The sequence below is a fragment of the Malus domestica genome, chromosome 17 (assembly GCF_042453785.1).
Source record: "Malus domestica chromosome 17, GDT2T_hap1".
Classification (NCBI taxonomy): Eukaryota; Viridiplantae; Streptophyta; class Magnoliopsida; order Rosales; family Rosaceae; genus Malus; species Malus domestica.
In genome coordinates, this window is record NC_091677.1 from 23,763,671 (window position 1) to 23,782,604 (window position 18,934).

The 18,934-nt window shown below is 38.1% G+C and overlaps 2 protein-coding genes and 1 non-coding gene across 4 annotated transcripts; 2 read left to right on the top strand and 1 right to left on the bottom strand.

The window, feature by feature from the left end:
• Nucleotides 1–6,818: 6,818 nt before the first annotated feature.
• On the top strand, nucleotides 6,819–11,467 carry LOC103405487 (MAR-binding filament-like protein 1-1). Of its 2 annotated transcripts, none has more exons than XM_008344494.4 (4): nucleotides 6,819–7,235; nucleotides 8,800–8,843; nucleotides 8,965–9,105; nucleotides 9,479–11,467. In XM_008344494.4, the coding sequence occupies exons 1-4, from the start codon at nucleotides 6,965–6,967 to the stop codon at nucleotides 11,180–11,182; spliced, it is 2,160 nt and encodes a 719-aa protein (XP_008342716.4). In that variant the 5' UTR covers nucleotides 6,819–6,964; the 3' UTR covers nucleotides 11,183–11,467. The 2 variants fall into 2 exon arrangements, with proteins under 2 accessions (XP_008342716.4, XP_028953087.2); XM_029097254.2 differs by having other exon boundaries at nucleotides 8,803–8,843.
• Nucleotides 11,468–12,092: 625 nt separating this feature from the next.
• On the bottom strand, nucleotides 12,093–12,166 carry TRNAR-UCG (transfer RNA arginine (anticodon UCG)). The gene has a single exon. It is a non-coding gene; the product is annotated as a tRNA-Arg (tRNA).
• Nucleotides 12,167–14,530: 2,364 nt separating this feature from the next.
• LOC103405488 (uncharacterized) lies at nucleotides 14,531–17,158 on the top strand. The gene is made up of 3 exons (XM_008344495.4): nucleotides 14,531–15,518; nucleotides 15,694–15,920; nucleotides 16,781–17,158. The coding sequence occupies exons 1-3, from the start codon at nucleotides 15,295–15,297 to the stop codon at nucleotides 16,786–16,788; spliced, it is 459 nt and encodes a 152-aa protein (XP_008342717.1). The 5' UTR covers nucleotides 14,531–15,294; the 3' UTR covers nucleotides 16,789–17,158.
• Nucleotides 17,159–18,934: the final 1,776 nt, after the last annotated feature.

Sequence of the window (18,934 nt, forward strand, 5' to 3'; positions counted from 1 at the left end):
AAAACCTGAAGTTTTTTTCATGCAAATTTAAACCAATACATGTCTATTAGAACCTGAATATTTTACTCTTATGTGAATGAATTGATTTTTCTCCATTACACTAACCACATCTTGTCCATCTATTTTGTGATAAGAACATGTCGAATTTGAACAAATTCGACTTCACTTCTTTGGAGGTCTCTGGAAGGAACTACCTCAAGTAGGTCTAAGATGTGAAGCTTCACCTCATTGCAAAAAACTTGAGCCCTGGCATTCAAGATGAGACGACGGATAACCCGGTTGGCAAAGCTGAAAAAGGCACTGCTATGATCTTCAACCGAAGACATATTCATGACGCCCTGCAAACCGAGTACGTTGCTGAGGAAGATCCACGACATTATGGGTTGCTTTGGCCGATCGTTTTGATCACCAAAATGACATCTTCTTGCCAGAAGCAAGACATGACTGGCAGTATTTACTAGGGGTGGGTTCGGTTCAAATCGGTTCGATTTTTTGCCAAAACTGAAACCAAACCGAAATTTCGATTCGGTTCATTTTTTTCGGTTTTTTTCGGTTCAGTTTTTTTTTCGGTTCTGTTTCGGTTTGATTTCGGTTTTTTGTTTTTTTTTTCTTCAAAAAATGAAAAACATTGAAATTTTAAATTTTAACATCTCCAACACAATCATAACATAAGCATTCTAACTAGAATCAAAGACAAAGAAAATAAACATTTAAAGTTGAACTAAAATCATCAATCAAGTCTTCCAAAGTCCAAACTAACAACCTCACAACATAAAAATCGTACAAATGACATAGAAAAGTTAAATTGTATGATGTTATTCAAGGATCAGGGTTGTATGCTTGTAACTGCATGTCGACAACTTGATTAGTAAAAGTAATGAGTGGGTGGATTTATTTAGTGTGTGTTGGATTCTTTTCCATCACAAATTACGCAAGTAATCTACCCAAAATAAATGTTTATGGATTCTGTTACATGTTATATGAGAGTAGATTTGGAAAAGAAAGCTGGGACAGAAGTAGACAGTGCTATGAAGATGGATGTAGGTACTTCAGGAGGAGGTTTGGTTCCGGAACCTTATATGGGGGAGAAATAATAGGTTAGGGTTTAGAGTTTTTATAGGCCTTTTTTAATATTTTGAGCTTAAAGTTTGGCAACACATTGGGTTTAGCACATTTTAACTTACAAATTGGGTTTAGAAAATAATACCCAAAACAAATAATTAAATAAAAAAATTAATTTAATTAATTCGGTTTGGATCGGTTTCTAGATCACTAAAACCGAACCGAACCAAATTCTTTTGGTTCGGTTCGGTTTTTTCAATTCGATTCGGATTTTTCATTCGGTTCAATTTTTTCGATTTCGGTTCGGTTCGGTTTTTGGTTTTTTTCGGTTTTCGATTTTTTGAACCCACCCCTAGTATTTACGCTTGCAAGACTTTTAAGTTTGTGAATGAATATAATTTTGAAGTTTGTTGAATTCGATCACTTCTTAAGTTTTATAATGAGACTTTGACTGAAGATGATTTCTTGGAGAGTACTTATTCAACATTCTCTGCTACTAATATTGTCTTGCAGCAACAATATAGAGCTCAGAAGTTCACTAAGTTTTTAAATTTGATCTTTGTTTTAGTTTTTAAATTTGATCTTTGTTTTACTTTTCGCTGAAAAGCAGAATCAGTTGTTAATGAAAAGTCATCAAGCTCGACCTACTAGGGCAACTGATGTGCCTGAAGCACGCTATAGCACGAACCAACGCCCAAAACGCCAAACGAGGCATGGTAGGGGCGGCCAGATGCCACCCCGTTAAGGTCAACAGAGCCAAAGCTCATCTAAGGGAGGAAACAAAGCCCAAAAGCGCCCTAACCTCACTCCCAATGCCCCAAACTTCAAGAATGAAGGCAAAGCACCCGAAACCATGGACGCGGATATGTGCTATCGCTGTGGTTCAAAGGACCATTGGTCCAGTGTTTGCAGAGCTCCCTAGAAGGTTGTAGCTGAATATCATTCTCGTCATAAGAAGTTTGAATCAAACTTTCTGCAAGTGGACGAACCGAATAGTACAAAGATGGAGGTTTCTGACTTTCAGGAGGTCGTTACCCCTATGGAAGATTAGAATCTTAGACATAAACTATTTTTTTGGTTGAAATTGGACATTGCGGCCTAATTCTATAGTAGTGGCCGAACCCTCTTGTGTTTTGGTTAAATTTTAAACAGTTTTCCTTTATGTTTGGATTTTTTTTTTTGGATATTAAGTTTTTAATTAATTACCATCCTTGAATACTTAAAATTATTTTGAATGGATATTTGTTTTTAGAACTTTTATGCATGTGACTGATTCAAATTAATTTTTTCATTCTAGGTATGACTAATGGGGAAGTTAGTTGTCTAGTAGATAGTGCAACCACACACACCGTTTTACGTGAACGCATCTATTTCACTAACTTCATACCTAAGGATGCACCTCTGACAACCCTTTCAAGCTCATCTAACTTGATCGAAGGATACGTTAAGACATGTATAATGTTGTCCAATGGTACAATCTTGACCATTGATGAGGCACTCTATTCTCCATATTATGGAAGAACGTTGTTGAGTTTCAAGGATATTAGAGATAACAATTACCACGTTGAAACCTATGTAGAAAGCAGAGTTGAATTTATGTGCATAACTTCCTATGAATATGGCTAGAAGCATATCTCGAGTGGTCTGTATACTATGATCATATGCCCCATAGAATGCCATTATGTGGCCGGCCCTACCTCTGGGACCGCGCACAAAATTACACTTTGGCATGATCGTTTAGGACATCTTGGATGAATAGCGATGCGTCATATCCTCAAATCATCACACGGGCATCCACTAACCCGAAGTTTAGGTTTGATTCAAGGAATCGCATGTCAAACCTGCTCCATGGGAAAACTTATCATTAAGCCTTCTTATGACAAGATTCGTTCGAATCCTTCCATTTTTCTACAAGGGATTCATGGGGACATTTGTTGACCGATTCACCCTCCATGCGGACCATTTAGATACTTTATGGTTTTGGTTGACTTTCCACACGTTGGTCACACGTGTGTTTGTTGTCCATTAGGAACACTACATTCTCCAAACTGTTGGCTCATGTTATCAAGCTCAGGGCTCACCATTCTGATTATCTGATCAAATCTATTCGATTGGATAATGCTGGAGAATTCACATCTAAAACTTTTGATGACTATTGCATGTCGGTTGAGGTTGAAGTTAAACATCATGTACCTCATGTTCACACCTATAACGGCTTGGCAGATGCATTCATTAAGCGCTTATAAATGATTGCTCGATCGTTGGTCATATATACCAAGCTTCTGATCACTGTTTGGGGCCATGCAATATTGCACACAGCCATGTTGGTCCTCATGAGGCCTGTTGTGACCCAACCATATAATGCCCTTCAGTTGGCTACCAAATACGAACTCGACATATCGCATCTGCGCATTTTTTGTTGTGCGGTTTATGTGTCCATTTCGCCGCCCTTACGTACAAAAATGGGGCCTAGCGAAGGATGAGAATCTATGTCGGATATGATTATCCTTTGATCTTTCGTTACTTAGAACCTTTGACAGGCGATCTGTTTACTGCTCATTTCGCGGATTATCACTTATATGAGACAATCTTCCCGTCGTTAGGGGGAGATAAGAACGACGCGAATTTGTTAAACGACTCTCACTTTGTCTCATTTAGATCCCTGCACACCTCAGTTTGAAATTGAAGTGCAACGCATATTAGATCTCCAGAGCATAGCTCAGAGCATGCCAGATGCTTTTACCGATCTAGCGCGAGTGACAATATCACATATTTCAGCTGCGAATGTGCTTGTAAAGATGGAAGTACCAAATGTACGACGGATTTCCCTCCTAGAGGCCCGGGAAGTCACTTTGGTCGATCCATGTACATTAGCAGCTAGCCAATCATCTGCCCCTGCACATAAGTGTAGCAGACCTCTTGGTTCAAAAGATTCACACCCCAAAAGAGGAAACCCACGACACAGGCACTTGAAGAACCTACCTTGAATTCGACTATTGCTTACTCATTCTATCCAACTCATGAAAAAAATTCTAGATTACGGAAGCGTCCTTGAAAAGACGAATCCTCATCTATAGAATCGTGAAATTTCGGTCTATTATGTTAACTTAGATGATCTGTGGTGTAGAAATGAGATGATCGTTGATGATGCATTAGCATATGCAGTAGCTACTGAGATCATGTTGAGCGATGACATTGAAGCATGTTCTGTTAATGGACGTAGAATCGATTGGTCAAACTGGAAACAAGCAATCCAAGTCGAACATGATTCGCTTGCGAAACGTAAGGTGTTTGGACCTGTAGCTCATCTTGTGCGTTGCAAAGCTCGTCTTGTTACACAAGGCTTCTCACAATGCCTCGGGATTGACTATGACGAAACTTATTCACCTGTTATGAATGTGATTACTTTTTGCTACCTTATCAGTTTGGTAGTTTCTAAAAAATTGAGTATGCAGCTGATGGATGTAGTAACTATGTACCTCTATGGGGATTTTGATAAGGAAATTTATATGAAAGTTCTGAACGACTTACATTGACTGGATCAAATATTTCCAAACCCCGAAATATGCTCTCAATTCGACTGAGATGTTCATTCTACGGTTTGAAGTAATCCGGAAAAATGTGGTATAACCGTTTGAGTGAGTATTTGACTTGTCAAGGATATGTGAACAACGAACTATGCCCTTGTGTGTCTATTAAGAAGTCACATTCTGGTTTTGCGATTGTTAAAATATATGTCGATGACATGAAACTCATCAGAACTCCTAAAGAGCTTGCGAGAATTGCCGCACACCTGAAGTCGAAATTTGAGATGAAAGATCTAGAAAAGACTCGATATTGTTTCGGCCTTGAGATAGAGCACTGTTCGGATGGAATCTTAGTACATTAATCGAGCTACATCCATAAGGTGTTGAGCCCCTTTAACGAGGATAAAGCGAAGCTTTCGAGTACTTCTATGGTCTTTCGATCGCTAGATGCAAAACGAGATCCCTTCCGCCCAAAGAATGATGATGAAGAGATTTTGGAGCCTGAAGTTCCTTATCTAAGTGCGATAGACACTTTATTGTTCTTAGCTCAATGTACTACACTCGACATCTCCTTCACTGTTAATCTTTTGAAAAGATACAGTAATGCACTAATACGAAAACATTGGACTGGTGTTAAAGACATCCTTTGTTACCTTAAGGGTACTACGAATTTGAGCTTGTTCTATCCTTACGAATCCTCTAGTGATGTCGCACCCCCCGCTTCCTGAGTTGATTCTCGCCTTGTTGGTTATGCCGACGCAGGATACTTATCTAATCCGCACAAGGCACGTTCTCAAATAGGTTATGTCTTCACCGTTGGAGGGACCACAATTTCTTGGAGGTTAACTAAACAGACATTAGTTGCCACTTTGTTTAACCATGATGAAATTCTCGCCTTACATGAAGCAACTCAGGAATGCTTTTGGTTGAGAGCAGTTATAGGCCATATTTGAAGCTCCTGCGATCTTTCTCCCGTTGTTGATGTCCCTATGACGATCTATGAAGGCAACGCAGCATGCATCTAACAGCTCAATAAGGGTTACAACAAAGGAGACGACACCAAGCACATTGCGCCGAAGTTCTTCTTCTCACATCAACAACAAGAGCATTAGAAGATTGAAGTCACGCAAATCCATTTACAAGACAATATGGCTAACCTCTTCACCAAATCAGTGCCAAAGATGACGTTTCAGAAGCTTGTTCAAGGAATTGGTATGCGTAAACTTTCTAAGTTGTAATATTGCTAGTTCTCTTTGGAATTATGTCAAACTCAAGGGGAGTATTTTGAAGTATACTTGCTTGATCTTAATGTACTCTTTTCTCCTACGATTAGGAACATTTTTCCTGCTGGGTTTGTGCTACCTAACTAGGTTTTAACGAGGCATCCACCTTGGGTTGATCATATCCCTGATGATGCCCCATAGACATTACATTTGATTTGCAATGCTCATGCATTTTTCCTTAGACTATGGGTTTTGTCCCTACTTGGATTTTTGCCATAGCCGTAGGGTTTTTTGTGAGACTTACTTCATTATGCAAGTTTCTACCTTATTGAAAATAACGTGTTCCCATAATCAGTGCCGACGAATCGACTTCCTTAACTTCTACCTCATGCTGAATCTACCTTGAGTATTTACACACTTAAGGGGAAATGTTGTAAACTTCCTATTAAAGTGTGATTGTGTAAATTCTAGATTAAATTTGATTCTAGTTATCATTTCCTATTATGACTTGTATTCCTTAGGGATGAAGGATTTCTTCTCTCCCTTATTATTATAAATAAAGGCACTACGTATGAGGGATAACACACATTCCCCTACATTCCTACAAACACATTCTCTCTACAATCTCTCTCCCTCTACCGCCGACCGTCCCTGTCAGATAAAATAGACAACAACATAAAATAAGTAAAATAAAAAAAATAAAAAAGGGCCCATTGCCACACGTAATTTTGAAGTTAAGGTCTTATAAAAACATAAATAATAAAATAGAATATTCACAATAATAATAAACAAATAAATGGAAGGTTCGGGTACTATGCTCCAAGCTAGTGAGTATGCTTGACTGATTCCCCATAGCCTTTCCAAGCTTGAAATGGATAGATAATTGTAGCTTTCCACCGGTTGTTCACCCTTTTTTTTTGAAAAAAAAAACAATAATAATAAAAATAATAAAAAAAAAAGAGAGGAAACAACCATGAAAGTTGTTTTCTTTAACCATCAGCCATAGGACACCAACCGAAACTGAAAAAATGAAAAAAGAAGAAAGAACAGAAAAGCTCTGCCTCTGAGTGCTCAACACCCTATCCCTTTATCCCAACCGGTCCGGAGGCAAACAAATCAATCAACCAAGAAACAAAAGCAACGGGCTTTCTCATGGGGCGCTCTTGCTTTTTGCACATACCCCTCTCCCTCTCTCCTTTCCCCTCTTCTTCTTCTTCTTCTTCCTCTCACCCCATTTTCCTGTGTTCCTCCTCCAGGAATGCAGATACCAGGAGGAGGAGGACGACGTTGCCAATGGCGTCCCTGCGCCAGGAGGACTCAAACGACGGCGTTTGCAGCAGGAGGAGGGCTATTCTGTTTGTGGGTATTTCAGTTCTTCCATTTTTGCAGCTCAGGGGCACTGCTCTTGAAGGCTTGGCCACTAGTAAGTTGAACTTTCATTGTGCTTTTCACATTTGGTTTCTTTCTTCTTGGTGGGTGGGATTGGAGTTCATGAAATTTGGGGAAATGGAAACTGGAAATTGGAAAATTTTCATTATAATGTTGTTTTTAAGGCAAAGAGATTATTGGGTTTGCTGATTGTTTGCCATTTTAATTCTTAGAGATTTGGGTTTGTGGCAAGTTGATCATTGCACTTCAATTGTTTGCCATTGTAAAGATTTGGGTTTGTAGCAAATACTCGTGAGAAACTTATTACAATTGTTTGGCATTGTAAAGATTTGGGTTTGTTGCAAATAGTCTTGAGAAACTTATTAGAATTTGAATGATTTTTTTTTCTCTTTATTTTTCTGTTTCAACTTTCAAGTGACTGGTGACTCAAGATTCTGTAAATGCATTAGGGGTTTTGATAATGCAGTTTAAGTTTAAGGGATGCTAGTAAAGATTGAAAATCTGATGGTGATTAGGCAATTCTAGAGTGGTTAATTGGTTATGGTATATTTCATTTTGTACTGCATCAAGTGGGAAGTTTCTACTTGTAAACATAAGTGATTGTAAGATTTTCCGGTTGTTTAAGGTAATTGTGCATTGCATAGGCATTGATCAGAACAAATCACCTAATACGTGTCATATGGTAGTACAAGAGAGTTTACAGGCCCTTGGGCCCCCAAGCCTTACTAGACAATTTTGTGTAGAAATTTCTAACCATGAGTCATGCCATTTGGTATGAGGGTAGGTCTCACCATGCAATTGGGCTAGATTCCATGGCAGGGACGACCTATACCAAGTCTGGTTTAGAGTGCACATTGGTATTATGCACGGGGTATAATATTAAGTCACTGAAAGTTGGTGGGTGGTAAATGAGTGTAGAAAGACAGGTAGACGAGGATGTAAGGCATATAAGTGTTGTTGATTGTCTCGTCCCAAATTCCCCATATTGAAACAAATAGAGTATCTTTGGATAGTTTATAAGCTCTTGGACACCCTTCCCTTAAAAGATGGTTTTGTAGGGGTAATTTCTACCCATCATTCATGACTATCTTTGGATAGTTTATAAGCTCTTGGACACCCTTCCCTTACAAGATGGTTTTGTAAGGGTAAGTTCCACCCATCATTCATGACTTTGAATGCTTAATCAGGAGTAAAGAGAAAATCTGACCCTAATGTTTTAGGTTGTTATAAGTTTATTAGTTAAACTTAATGCCAGGCCAGCTACATAAATTTATTGTCTGATCAGCTGTTCTGCGAGTCAGTTTCTTCTTTAGCAACTCAAAATAGCAGCAGAATTTGGGTAGTCATGTTGGATTTTCAGTTTCTTTGTTCATCATGTTGCCAACCGAACGAAGGGAAAGGGATGCAGACAAGCAGGATTTTGGTAGAGTTCCACAAAACACAGTTCATATCCTTTAAATGCGCAAAGATAGGATGTAGTTGTGGATATTAATATTTCAGACTGGTACTGGTGTTATTATAAATTATTCTCTTTTATAACAAATTTCCGTCTCGTTTCATGTGGCTTATGCGTCAGTTCCTTCATTTCTTTATTTCAGAAGAAAATGAGCAAAAGACACCGGAGGAGAGTAAAAACGCAGAGGTATGAAATTTGAATGTCTACTAGATTCACTATAAAATCTCTATTTAATATCTTTCCTTTTTCTTTTGTTAAATGGTTGCGATAAGGCTTAATGTTCTAAGGTGAGTTATTAATTAAACAGGAAGCACCTCAAACAAATGGAGCACCAAATCCTGTTTTGTCTCTCCTGAATGGCGTTGGTATATTCAGTTCTGGTGTCGTCGGTGCACTCTATGCGTTGACTCGGTCGGAAAAGAAAGCCACTGATGCCATGGTCGAATCTGTAAGTCCCTATTGAATACCACAAAAAAAGCTTTTCTTTACATGCTGAGACAACATAGACATACCACAGATGCTGAAGGGAGTCTAGTCCCTTTGAAAAGGAACCTCAAAAAGTACTAAAAGCATAATGTGTGTCTTTTAATTTGGTTCCCAATCTTGTTTTTGTAAATGCTTCCTTGGAAACAGATCCCCCATCTGGCGCTCCCTTTTTCTTTCCTTGTTTCTCATATAGAAATGCGAACTAAGCTTAACCAGTTAATGTATGAGTCTGAGCTCGGTTAAATCACTCTCCTTTAGTTTTGGTTCTGTTTAAGAAAATACTTTTAGATGCTTTGTCTGATTTTACCCACATATACTATGGTTGAAATGCACAGATGAAGACCAAGCTGAAAGAAAAGGAAGCTGCTATTGTTTCACTGGGGAAGAGCTATGAATCTAAGCTACTAGGTGAACAGGAAGAATGGAGCAAGCAACTCGCAAAGGCAAAGGAAGAGCAGAATTCTCTAACAAGCCAACTGAGTTCGGCAAAAAGTACAATTGCAAGCTTAGGAAAGGAACTAAATGGTGAGAAGAAATTGATTGAGGAGCTTAAAATTCAAATTGACAGTCTTGAAACCAACCTTTCAAGGGCCGGAGAAGAAAAGGTGGTACTTGAAGAAAATTTGAAGGAAAAGCAAAACTCAATTGAAGTCCTACAGGGAAGGATTGATTTGCTCAATTCAGACATCAAGGATAAAGAAAATAATGTTCAAAGTCTTGGCTCTTCTCTTGTTGCAAAAGATATGGAGTTGAAGGACTTGAAATCTATCTACAATCAAATGAGGGATGAACTAGCCAATACACTTTCAGATATTCAAAAATTGAAGGGCGAAGTCCTGAAAAATCAAAAGGAATTGGATTTGAAGAATTTATATGTCGATGAACTGAATGCAACCGTTAGTTCTTTAATTTCTGAGATAGATGATTTGAAGAGGAAGTTTGTTGCTATTCAGGAGGAATACAATAAGCTGAAAACATCCTCCGCTAGAAAGGCAGATTTGGATGCTAAGCATTTGGGAGAAAAGGAAGAGCAACTTCAGCAGCTAAAGGAAAAGCTTGAACTTGCTCTGAATGACACGAGTAGAAACAAAGAAGTAATTGCTGATTTGACCCGAGAGAAGGAAAACTTGAAGGAAATTCTGGATAAAGTACTGGAAAATGAAAAGAATCTGAAACTTGAACTCAAGAGTACTCAGGAAGCTCTTGTAAAATCAAGAAGTGAAGCTTCCAATTTGGAAAATCAATTAAAACAGTCAAAAACTTTGTGCACGGAGCTTGAAGCTGAGATCTCTAGGGTTCAGGCCGAGTTTGCTGGGGTCAGGGAATCGCTGCAGAGGAGCCTTGATGAGGCTACCTTAAGTGGTGATGCCGTTGCCGGTGAGCTTGCTGCAGCAAAGGAACTTTTGAAGAAGACAAATGAGGAGCTGCAAGTTCTGTCCCAGGAATTAGCAACTGTTGCGACAAAACGTGATAGCCTGCAGGAGGAATTGGTTGACGTCTATAAAGATGCCGAAAGAGCTTCTAATGATCTAAAAGAAGAAAAAGAGCTAGTTTCTTCTTTAAAAAAAGAAGTTCAAGCTCTGGAGAAGCAGATTTCGAAAGACAAGCAGTCTCGTAAGTCTCTTGAAACAGACCTGGAAGGGGCTACCAAAGCACTGGATGAGATGAGCCGAAATGCGTTGGTACTTTCCCAAGATTTTGAGAGGGCTAATTCTCTAATTTCTAGCCTTGAAGATGAGAAAGAGGTCGTTTACAAGTCCCTAACAGAGCAAAAGATTGCGTCCAAAGAGGCCCGAGAAAACATGGAAGATGTCCGTAATCTGGCCATGAGACTGAGCGAGGAAAGGGATGGTCTGGAGAAGAGAAGCAAAAAATTGGAAGAGGAATTAGCATCTGCCAAGGGTGAAATATTGCGGCTAAGAAATCAAATAAACTCGTCCAAAAAACTTGTAAATAATCAGCAACCGCGGGAAAAGGCTGAAGAGCCTGTCACTGTCGCTCCAAGAAAAGGTGGTAGGAGGAAAAAGGCTGCCGAGTAAAGGTAGTGAAGTACTTTAATTGTGGTAATCTTCTTTTCCCGATTATTTTGAGTCTTCCTGTACCATCATCCTATGAAGCCAGTTGGTTCTTTGGCTCTCTTGTTCTTGGACTTTCAAAATTTTCCCCTATATGAATGCGTTATACAAGTAGGATGCTGAGGGAGTAGTGAAAAATGATTTGTACGTAACAAAGATGTGATCCCTTTTGCACATGTTCAGTGTATAGTATCGATTCTGGAGTTTAGCGGATTTACAGAAGATTCAATATCCAATATTTTCTTGCAAGTTTCTGCATCTCTACTGAGTATCTGTATGCTAAATAGATTGTTCTTCAGCACAAGGTTTTCGGATTATCCTCGTTTAACAGGAAGATCCATACACAACCCTACTCATCGGAAGCACGATTTTCTGTTTTTCATTTTTCCTAATGTGACATCGTTATAAATAACTGTATCAATAATCCGGCACCAGTTTGAATTCATGCGGTGACTGCACACTCGAAAAAATAGTAGTCTAATTCGTTCATGGCTCGAAAAAAAAAATATATATATACATATATATATATATATATATATATATATATATATGCTAGCGATTGTCCGTCCTATAAGGTGCTACATTTCAGCTATAGACTAGGCAGCTCAATGCCTCAAACCCTAGAAAGTTTACAAACTTTTGCTGCTGCATTGTGATTGTGATGTGGAGATACTCAATTAAAATCCTCAAATTGAATCATGGGAGGATAAAAGCTGGAATAAGTGCTTTTATTCAAGTGCTTTTGGAGTGATAAGTAAGAAACTAGCTGATCCAAAAAGCACACAGACACAGAGAGCACAAAATGCTGTAAGTGCAGCAGCATTTTCCAGAAAACAAAAAATTAAAAAAGGAAAAAAAAATTGAGAGTTTGAAGCGACCACAGTGGGAGTCGAACCCACGACCTTTTGATCCGAAGTCAAACGCGCTAATCCACTGCGCTATGCGGTCTTCTTGTCATTCAGTAAGTTTTATAACTTAGTGTATCTTAAGTTTAGAAAGGGATTTTGAGTTCGAGACACGGTAAATTAGAGAAGAACTAATAGAACAATCCATCGTCTACCCTGATTTTCCTAATTTTCTAAACTAGAATAATATAATGGTAATGCTATCCACACACTTATTTTTTTTTCTTACACACATCTCTTAATTCCCGACCGTCACGTCGAATGAATTGAAAAAAATCAATAACAAAAAATTAATAAGTGTAAGAGATAAAAATGGTTGTGTAAAATGTAAATAGCATGTCACATCCCGGCTTGAGCCCCCACCACATCCCGGGCTCGATTCCACCATAGTACGATATCGTCCGCTTTGGACCTCGACCACGCCCTCACGATTTTATTTCTGGGAACTCACGAGCAACTTCCCAGTGGATCACCCATCATGGGATTGCTCTCGCACGAACTCGCTTAACTTCGAAGTTCCGATGGAACCCGAAACCAATGAGCTCCCAAAAAGTCTCGTGCTAGGTAGAGATGAGAATATACATATAAAGCTTACAAGATCCACACCCCTGAATGACATGAGATGTTACATAGCACCAATCGTATATAATAGTTGAAAAAGAAAACAACAACAAAGGAATGGGTAGTAATTTTACACTATTTTTAGCTTTCCTCACACGTTTTTTTTTATTTCTGACAATAAATGAAATGAATTTGGGAAATGATAAGGAGACTCTTAAAAGTAAGACTCTTTATTGCCTCATGTTTTTTTGCATAGTGGGTATTTATCAATAATAACCAAAATTTAACATCTAATTTCATAATTATCATTTTTTATAAAATCTTTCAAATACAGCAAAAAAACCACTTAAATATACCTAAATACCCTCAAAATTAAAACCAAATAACAAAACCCTATTAGATCATAATTTAGTAAAAAAAAGAGGCCTCTACATTTTGTGATGTCATAGTGTTCCCAATCAATACCAATGAAATCAAGGATCTTAGTATACCTGAAATCTTTAAGGCGGCTGACAATTTCAGTCAAGCAAACATCACTGTTGAAGGTTTTGGTCTAGTTTACAGAGCAACTTTGGCGAATGGAACTAGGCTAGCTGTTAAGAAACTATTAGGAGACTTGGGTCTGGTGAAAGGGAATTCAAAGCAAAAGTTGAGGTACTGTCCACTGCCCAACACGAGAATCTGGGTTCCATGCCTACCTATCTCTTGTAACAATACAAAAGTACCTAATAAAATAACCACACTATACATATTACACGTGCATGGACGAATGCTTCTTATTATATAGCACCAGAACAATCGTTCTGGCAAACCCCACAAACAATTTTGATTGTTATCAGGTCCGGAATACAGGAAGCCGGATGGAAATTGGTAACAGCATCAGCCACTTTGGAATCATGAGTCCTCAAGTTGTGTTTGTGCTTTTGCTCTTTGCTTTCACAAACATATACATGAAAGATATCAACATTGGTTCAGTAGATCGCTCCTCTCAGAAAACAATGTAAGTCATCTTAGAATTGGGCCTTTGGGCATAAATCGCCAGTTTCCAGGGAAAGCAAGCATTAACGTTTCTAAGGCACACCTCTTGCCGTCGGAGAGCAGCTTTCCTGTTACAATTTTTTGCCCCTTCTTCATACAACTACTGATTGTTGGTAGATGAGAAAGTCAGAGCAATGGGATTTTCGATCTGTTCTCCAAAAGTTTTAATTTTGGTAGATGAGAAAAAGTTTTAATTTTGAGGGCATTTAGGTCTATTCACATGAGTTTTCTGCTAATTTTGAAAGTTTTTACAAAAAGTGACATTTATGAAATTGGGTGTGAAATTTCGGCTATTAATGATAAATTCTCGTTATTATAACGTTGGCACAAGAATTGTGTAAAAAACATGAGATGACGAAGGTCTATGGAGAGTCTTAGGCCCCGTTTGGGATTGAGGTGATTTTAAAAAAAGCCACTGTGAAAAAAAGCTGAGGGTCATTTTTGTGTTTGGTAAACTGAAAAAAAAGGGCTTATTTTGGAAGCTGCTGTGAGAATAAGCTGAAAATCAAAGGAAAAGCTGAAGTTGCTATTTGCTGCTTTGAAAAAAAGCCAGTTTTTTCAAAGCACACGGAGCTACAGTGCTCCTTTAATGAAAAGACACACTATCATTCTGCTTTTTTTTTTCAAAAGCACTTTCACAAAAAAAGTTTACCAAACACTCTACTGGCTTTATTTCACAGCCGCTTATTCTCACAGCACAGCCGCTTATTCTCACAGCAGTTTTTTTTCAAAGCACAGCAATACCAAACTAGCCCTTAGGTTGGGAGAATCGCTTTAGCATTTCTCAATACAGTAAACGAAATCAACCGTCATAATTAAATATGAATGTATAAGAATGTTTTCATTAAAAAAACATAAGTTAGAAAATTAGGAACTAAAGAAAGAAAAAAGGCCAGCACTCTCTGGCCTGTGCTTTCTCATGTTATTGCAAATTGCAATCAGCACAAACGAACGACGAATATCTTGGTTCATTAGAAAAAAACACGAGAGTCCAGAAGAGAAGCAGAAGGCTTTCCTCTGAGAGACTCTGCAATTCCCGTCGCCGATCTCCCAACGGTCAGCTTCAAGCTCTTCGTCCTTCTCGATCTAGGTTTTCCAATTCCTCTTCTTTCTGTACGATTCCCTTTTGTTCGATTTCAGATTGGATCTTTCCAGTACACGTTTAATTTCATACAAGTTCCAATTCGGCCTTAAATTCCCAATTTTCTCGAGAAATTCTCAGTTTTTTTGTTATTTCTTAACTGGGGAAGATCCCTTAGATTCTGGCTTTGTTGAAGTCAGATCCAAATTTTGTATTATTCATGGGTTTCAACTCGGGGTTCAGTGACATGAATGTTAGAGTAGAAATCCAGAATTTTGTAAAATCAGATTGATTGTTTAGGGTTCAAGCTTGTTGATTAAGCATTGGGATCATTGGGAACTCTAATTGTCCTTAAAGTCGCAGACTTGGGTTTGGGTTTAATTTTTGAGAGCAAATGGGAAGTGGTTATTCATGCTTTTGGAGAAATCATTAGTGGTTTGAGAGTTTGAAGGGCTTCTGGCTGTGTGGGAATTTGATTATTGTAGTAGACAATGTTCTATGGTACATTGGTATGGGACCCTTGGCTCATTGTTGTCCAAATTGTGTGCCTTCAATGTTTATACTATCTCACTCTGGGGTTCTTCTTGTCTATTCTTGTTGGCACTCGCGTGTCTCGAATGAGCCTAGTGTATTTCTTTGACTATGCCACTCTCACTATCTCCACGGTCACCGGGTGGTGTGTCATTGGTTCCTATCTGCTCAGTGCACTTGCAGGGTGAGAATCTCATACTACTACTATTTCCATTTGCTTTTTAATTTTATTTTGTCGTGTTTTCCATGTCTGCATTGACATTACATTTATTGTCTGGAACACAATTGATTTTATTTTATGTTTGTAAATGGAACTTAGTCTTGTGTGAATTATGAATTGTGCATATGTTTGTTTGCAGCGCTGGATATCTGCTTCTTCTGATTGAGAGGGCAAAGAAGTGCTTAGATTTTTCAGCCACCCTATACATTGTACATCTCTTTATATGCATCGCTTATGGGGGTTGGCCTTCGTCAATGACATGGTGGGTTGTGAATGTTACTGGAGTTGCAGTGATGGCTTTGCTAGGTGAATATCTCTGCATTAGACGTGAACTGCGCGAGATTCCTATAACACGATATCGTGCAAGTAAGTTTTTCCATCCTAAACTAACTAGCTAGATGTACCCAACATAAAGTTGTCATGTTCATTCATCTGGGAAAATTTGGGCTTTTTTAGTAACCCCTTCACATAGACCCAATAGAAACTCACCTTTATTTTTTTCAAAATTTAGAAAACCAACCTATTTTGGATAAGCAATTTTAAGGCCATTCTATAGTCGAGATGTGGGATGGGTAACAAGATTTTGTCCCACATCTTGACTCACACATCGACAATGTCTTGGTTCCTTCAAGTCCAAAACAGTTTTATTTTCCAAAGTTTTTAGAAAAAGGGTTGGTGTATTAATGGACCTATGCAAGTCAGCTAATTTACGAAGAAACCTATAACATTTCTTTTTGGGGTCAATTTTATGTCAAATATGTTGTGTCTATGTGCTCTTTGTGCTATTTTTTATTATATGCATCAAGAACTTGCAGTTCTTTGTTCTTATTTGTTAGTATTTTCATAAAAGATAGTTTTGTTTTTGCCCAGATGAAAAGATATGATAATACTTATGCTCTGCCTTCCTGCTTATTAAATGAGATTATACCTTGTCTGCCATGTGTTTTAAAATTAGTTGTTTACCAATCATGATTTAGACTTCCCATTCATGTATGTCTTTTTGGTCGATCGATTGTCAAATGTTGGGCTTGCTGGTAGGTTGATCATACCTTACATCCTAAGAAAGTTCCATTGCTTGCATAAATTAGTAATTTAGGTAATGTTTTGACTGGTCAAAGCTTTATATATAGAATCAAGAACTGGTCAAGTAATCGCATGACTGACTTTTATCCTCTCTTCTCAAATCATTATATCTTCATAATTAATATGGAACTATCTCCATGCAGATGTTTGACTGACGAGAAACTCAACAGGCAAGAACAAACATGTGGGATTATAGTGGCTATTCTTTCGTTGCCGAGGAACTTCCAGATAAAGATTATTAATACCAAATTCAATCTATGATGAGGAGAGAATCTACCATAATGTGTGGATTCTTTTATCTATGACGGTGGCTGTTACGGAGGACAAGTGTAAAGTTTGACACAGTGCTTTAAATGATGGGGAGGTTTGAGCAAATGAGACTAGGTATGCATTGTGCTAGGAAATCATAATGTACAATTTTAGGTGGTTTTGAGTAGAGCAACGCCTACTACGTTTCTGATATCCTTGTTCTATTTTATTTTCTATAAACATGATACGCCTTATCAATTCTGGTTGCATAATTCTTGTTTGTTACCATTTCTGGTAATTCTTTTGTGTCGTTAGACTTTATTACGTAGGATTAGTAAATTGAAATTCCGAGACAGAATGCTTGAACCTGGGAGCACTTTGTTCTTTCCCTATTTTCTTTATGTTGATCTTAGGCATGCTTTCTAATTTAGCTATATCACGAGTTGCAAGCCTAAGAATTTTCTTAATGAGATTAATCGAACAAAAATTCTGCTAGTTTATAAGAAAGCGTAGCGTTAAAAGATGTGTTTCGCTGTCTAGTGTTTTTCCCCGTTGTTGCTTGTATATCTAACTCTTTGTTATCATACTCCACATCTCCAGAATTGTCATAGTTTCTCTAGTCTGCATCAGAAAGTTTTAGGGCCCGTTGGATAACGATTTGGTTTTTAGTTTTGTACTTGAGATATGAGGAAAGTATGTGAAGACTAAAAACCAGAAGCCAAATGGTTATCAAACGGACTCGAAATGTTCAAAGCAAGCTGTACAAGAGAATTATGTATATTATTGGTAACGTTTGCATTAGGAACCTTTCTCAAGTTTGGAAGCGTGAGCTGTTCTTTGTATCAAGAAATCAAAGTAACTAATGGAAAATTGATTTCTCTTAACGAATCGTCGACTTACGACTGGCTAGAAACGTTATATGTAGACGAATTCTACATGTGGTTGCCCAAACCTGTTGCATTTGCAGCACTATTCTAAAAATCGTCCTAGGAGGCCGCCTAGGCGCTAGGCGGTGGAGGGCCGTGCGATTTAGGCCTAAACGTGTAGAAAAATTGAGGAAGGGCTAGGTGGCGGCTAGGCGGGCTAGGTGGTGGGTACGCTGGCTAAGCAATGTCTAGGCAGTTCTATTGTTTTTAATTTTTTTTTTTTTATAACTAACTTTAAGAGTTTTCCTCGTAACCTACTAAAAAGGAACCTGGATTATAAATTAGTTAATTTTCAAATTTAGTTTTTGGTTTTTCTTATTTTTAGTGCATTACTCTGATGATTTTTATTTTTTAGAGTGTGTTTGTACCATACTTGATCAATCCTGAAACTACCGAGCATCAGTCAACGTTATACCGTTAAGAACTCAGAAGAGTTTCCCTTCAACTAGGAGGCCAATCATAGCACGACACGTGTCGACATCAGAAGTCAATCATAGTGCGACATGTGTCAACATCAGAAGCCAATCACGAGTCAGAACAAAGCTAGAAACACTCTTCTATAAAATGAGATCATTCTCCCACAATATTTCCTAATGTCATTTGTACTAAATCATTCACTAGTACTCACTAAATGAGAGTTTGAACCTATGTACTTGTGTAAACCCTTCACAATTAATGAGAACTCATCTACTCCGTAGACGTAGCCAATCTGGGTAAACCACGTACATCTTGTGTTTGCTTCCCTATCTCTATCCATTTACATACTTATCCACACTAGTGACTGGAGCAATCTAGCGAAGGTCACAAACTTAACATTTTCTGTTGTACCAAAGTTCTCATTGATTTTGTGCATCAACAGAGTGTAACTAGACATTTATTTATATGTTATATAATAAATTTAATTAAATTTACCTAGTCCGCCTAAGCCCCTACCTAGCTACGTAGACACTAGGTCCTAACCTGCCGCCTAACTAGCCCCTAACGTCTTCTAAAACCTTGATTTGCAGACACAAAGCTTTTGCTTCCTGATGCGTTCGATGATGCACATTTCATTCAACTTATGGACTGCTTTTACAAGTCCAAGTCAGGAATCACCACCTTAGAATTTGAATAGACAGCCTT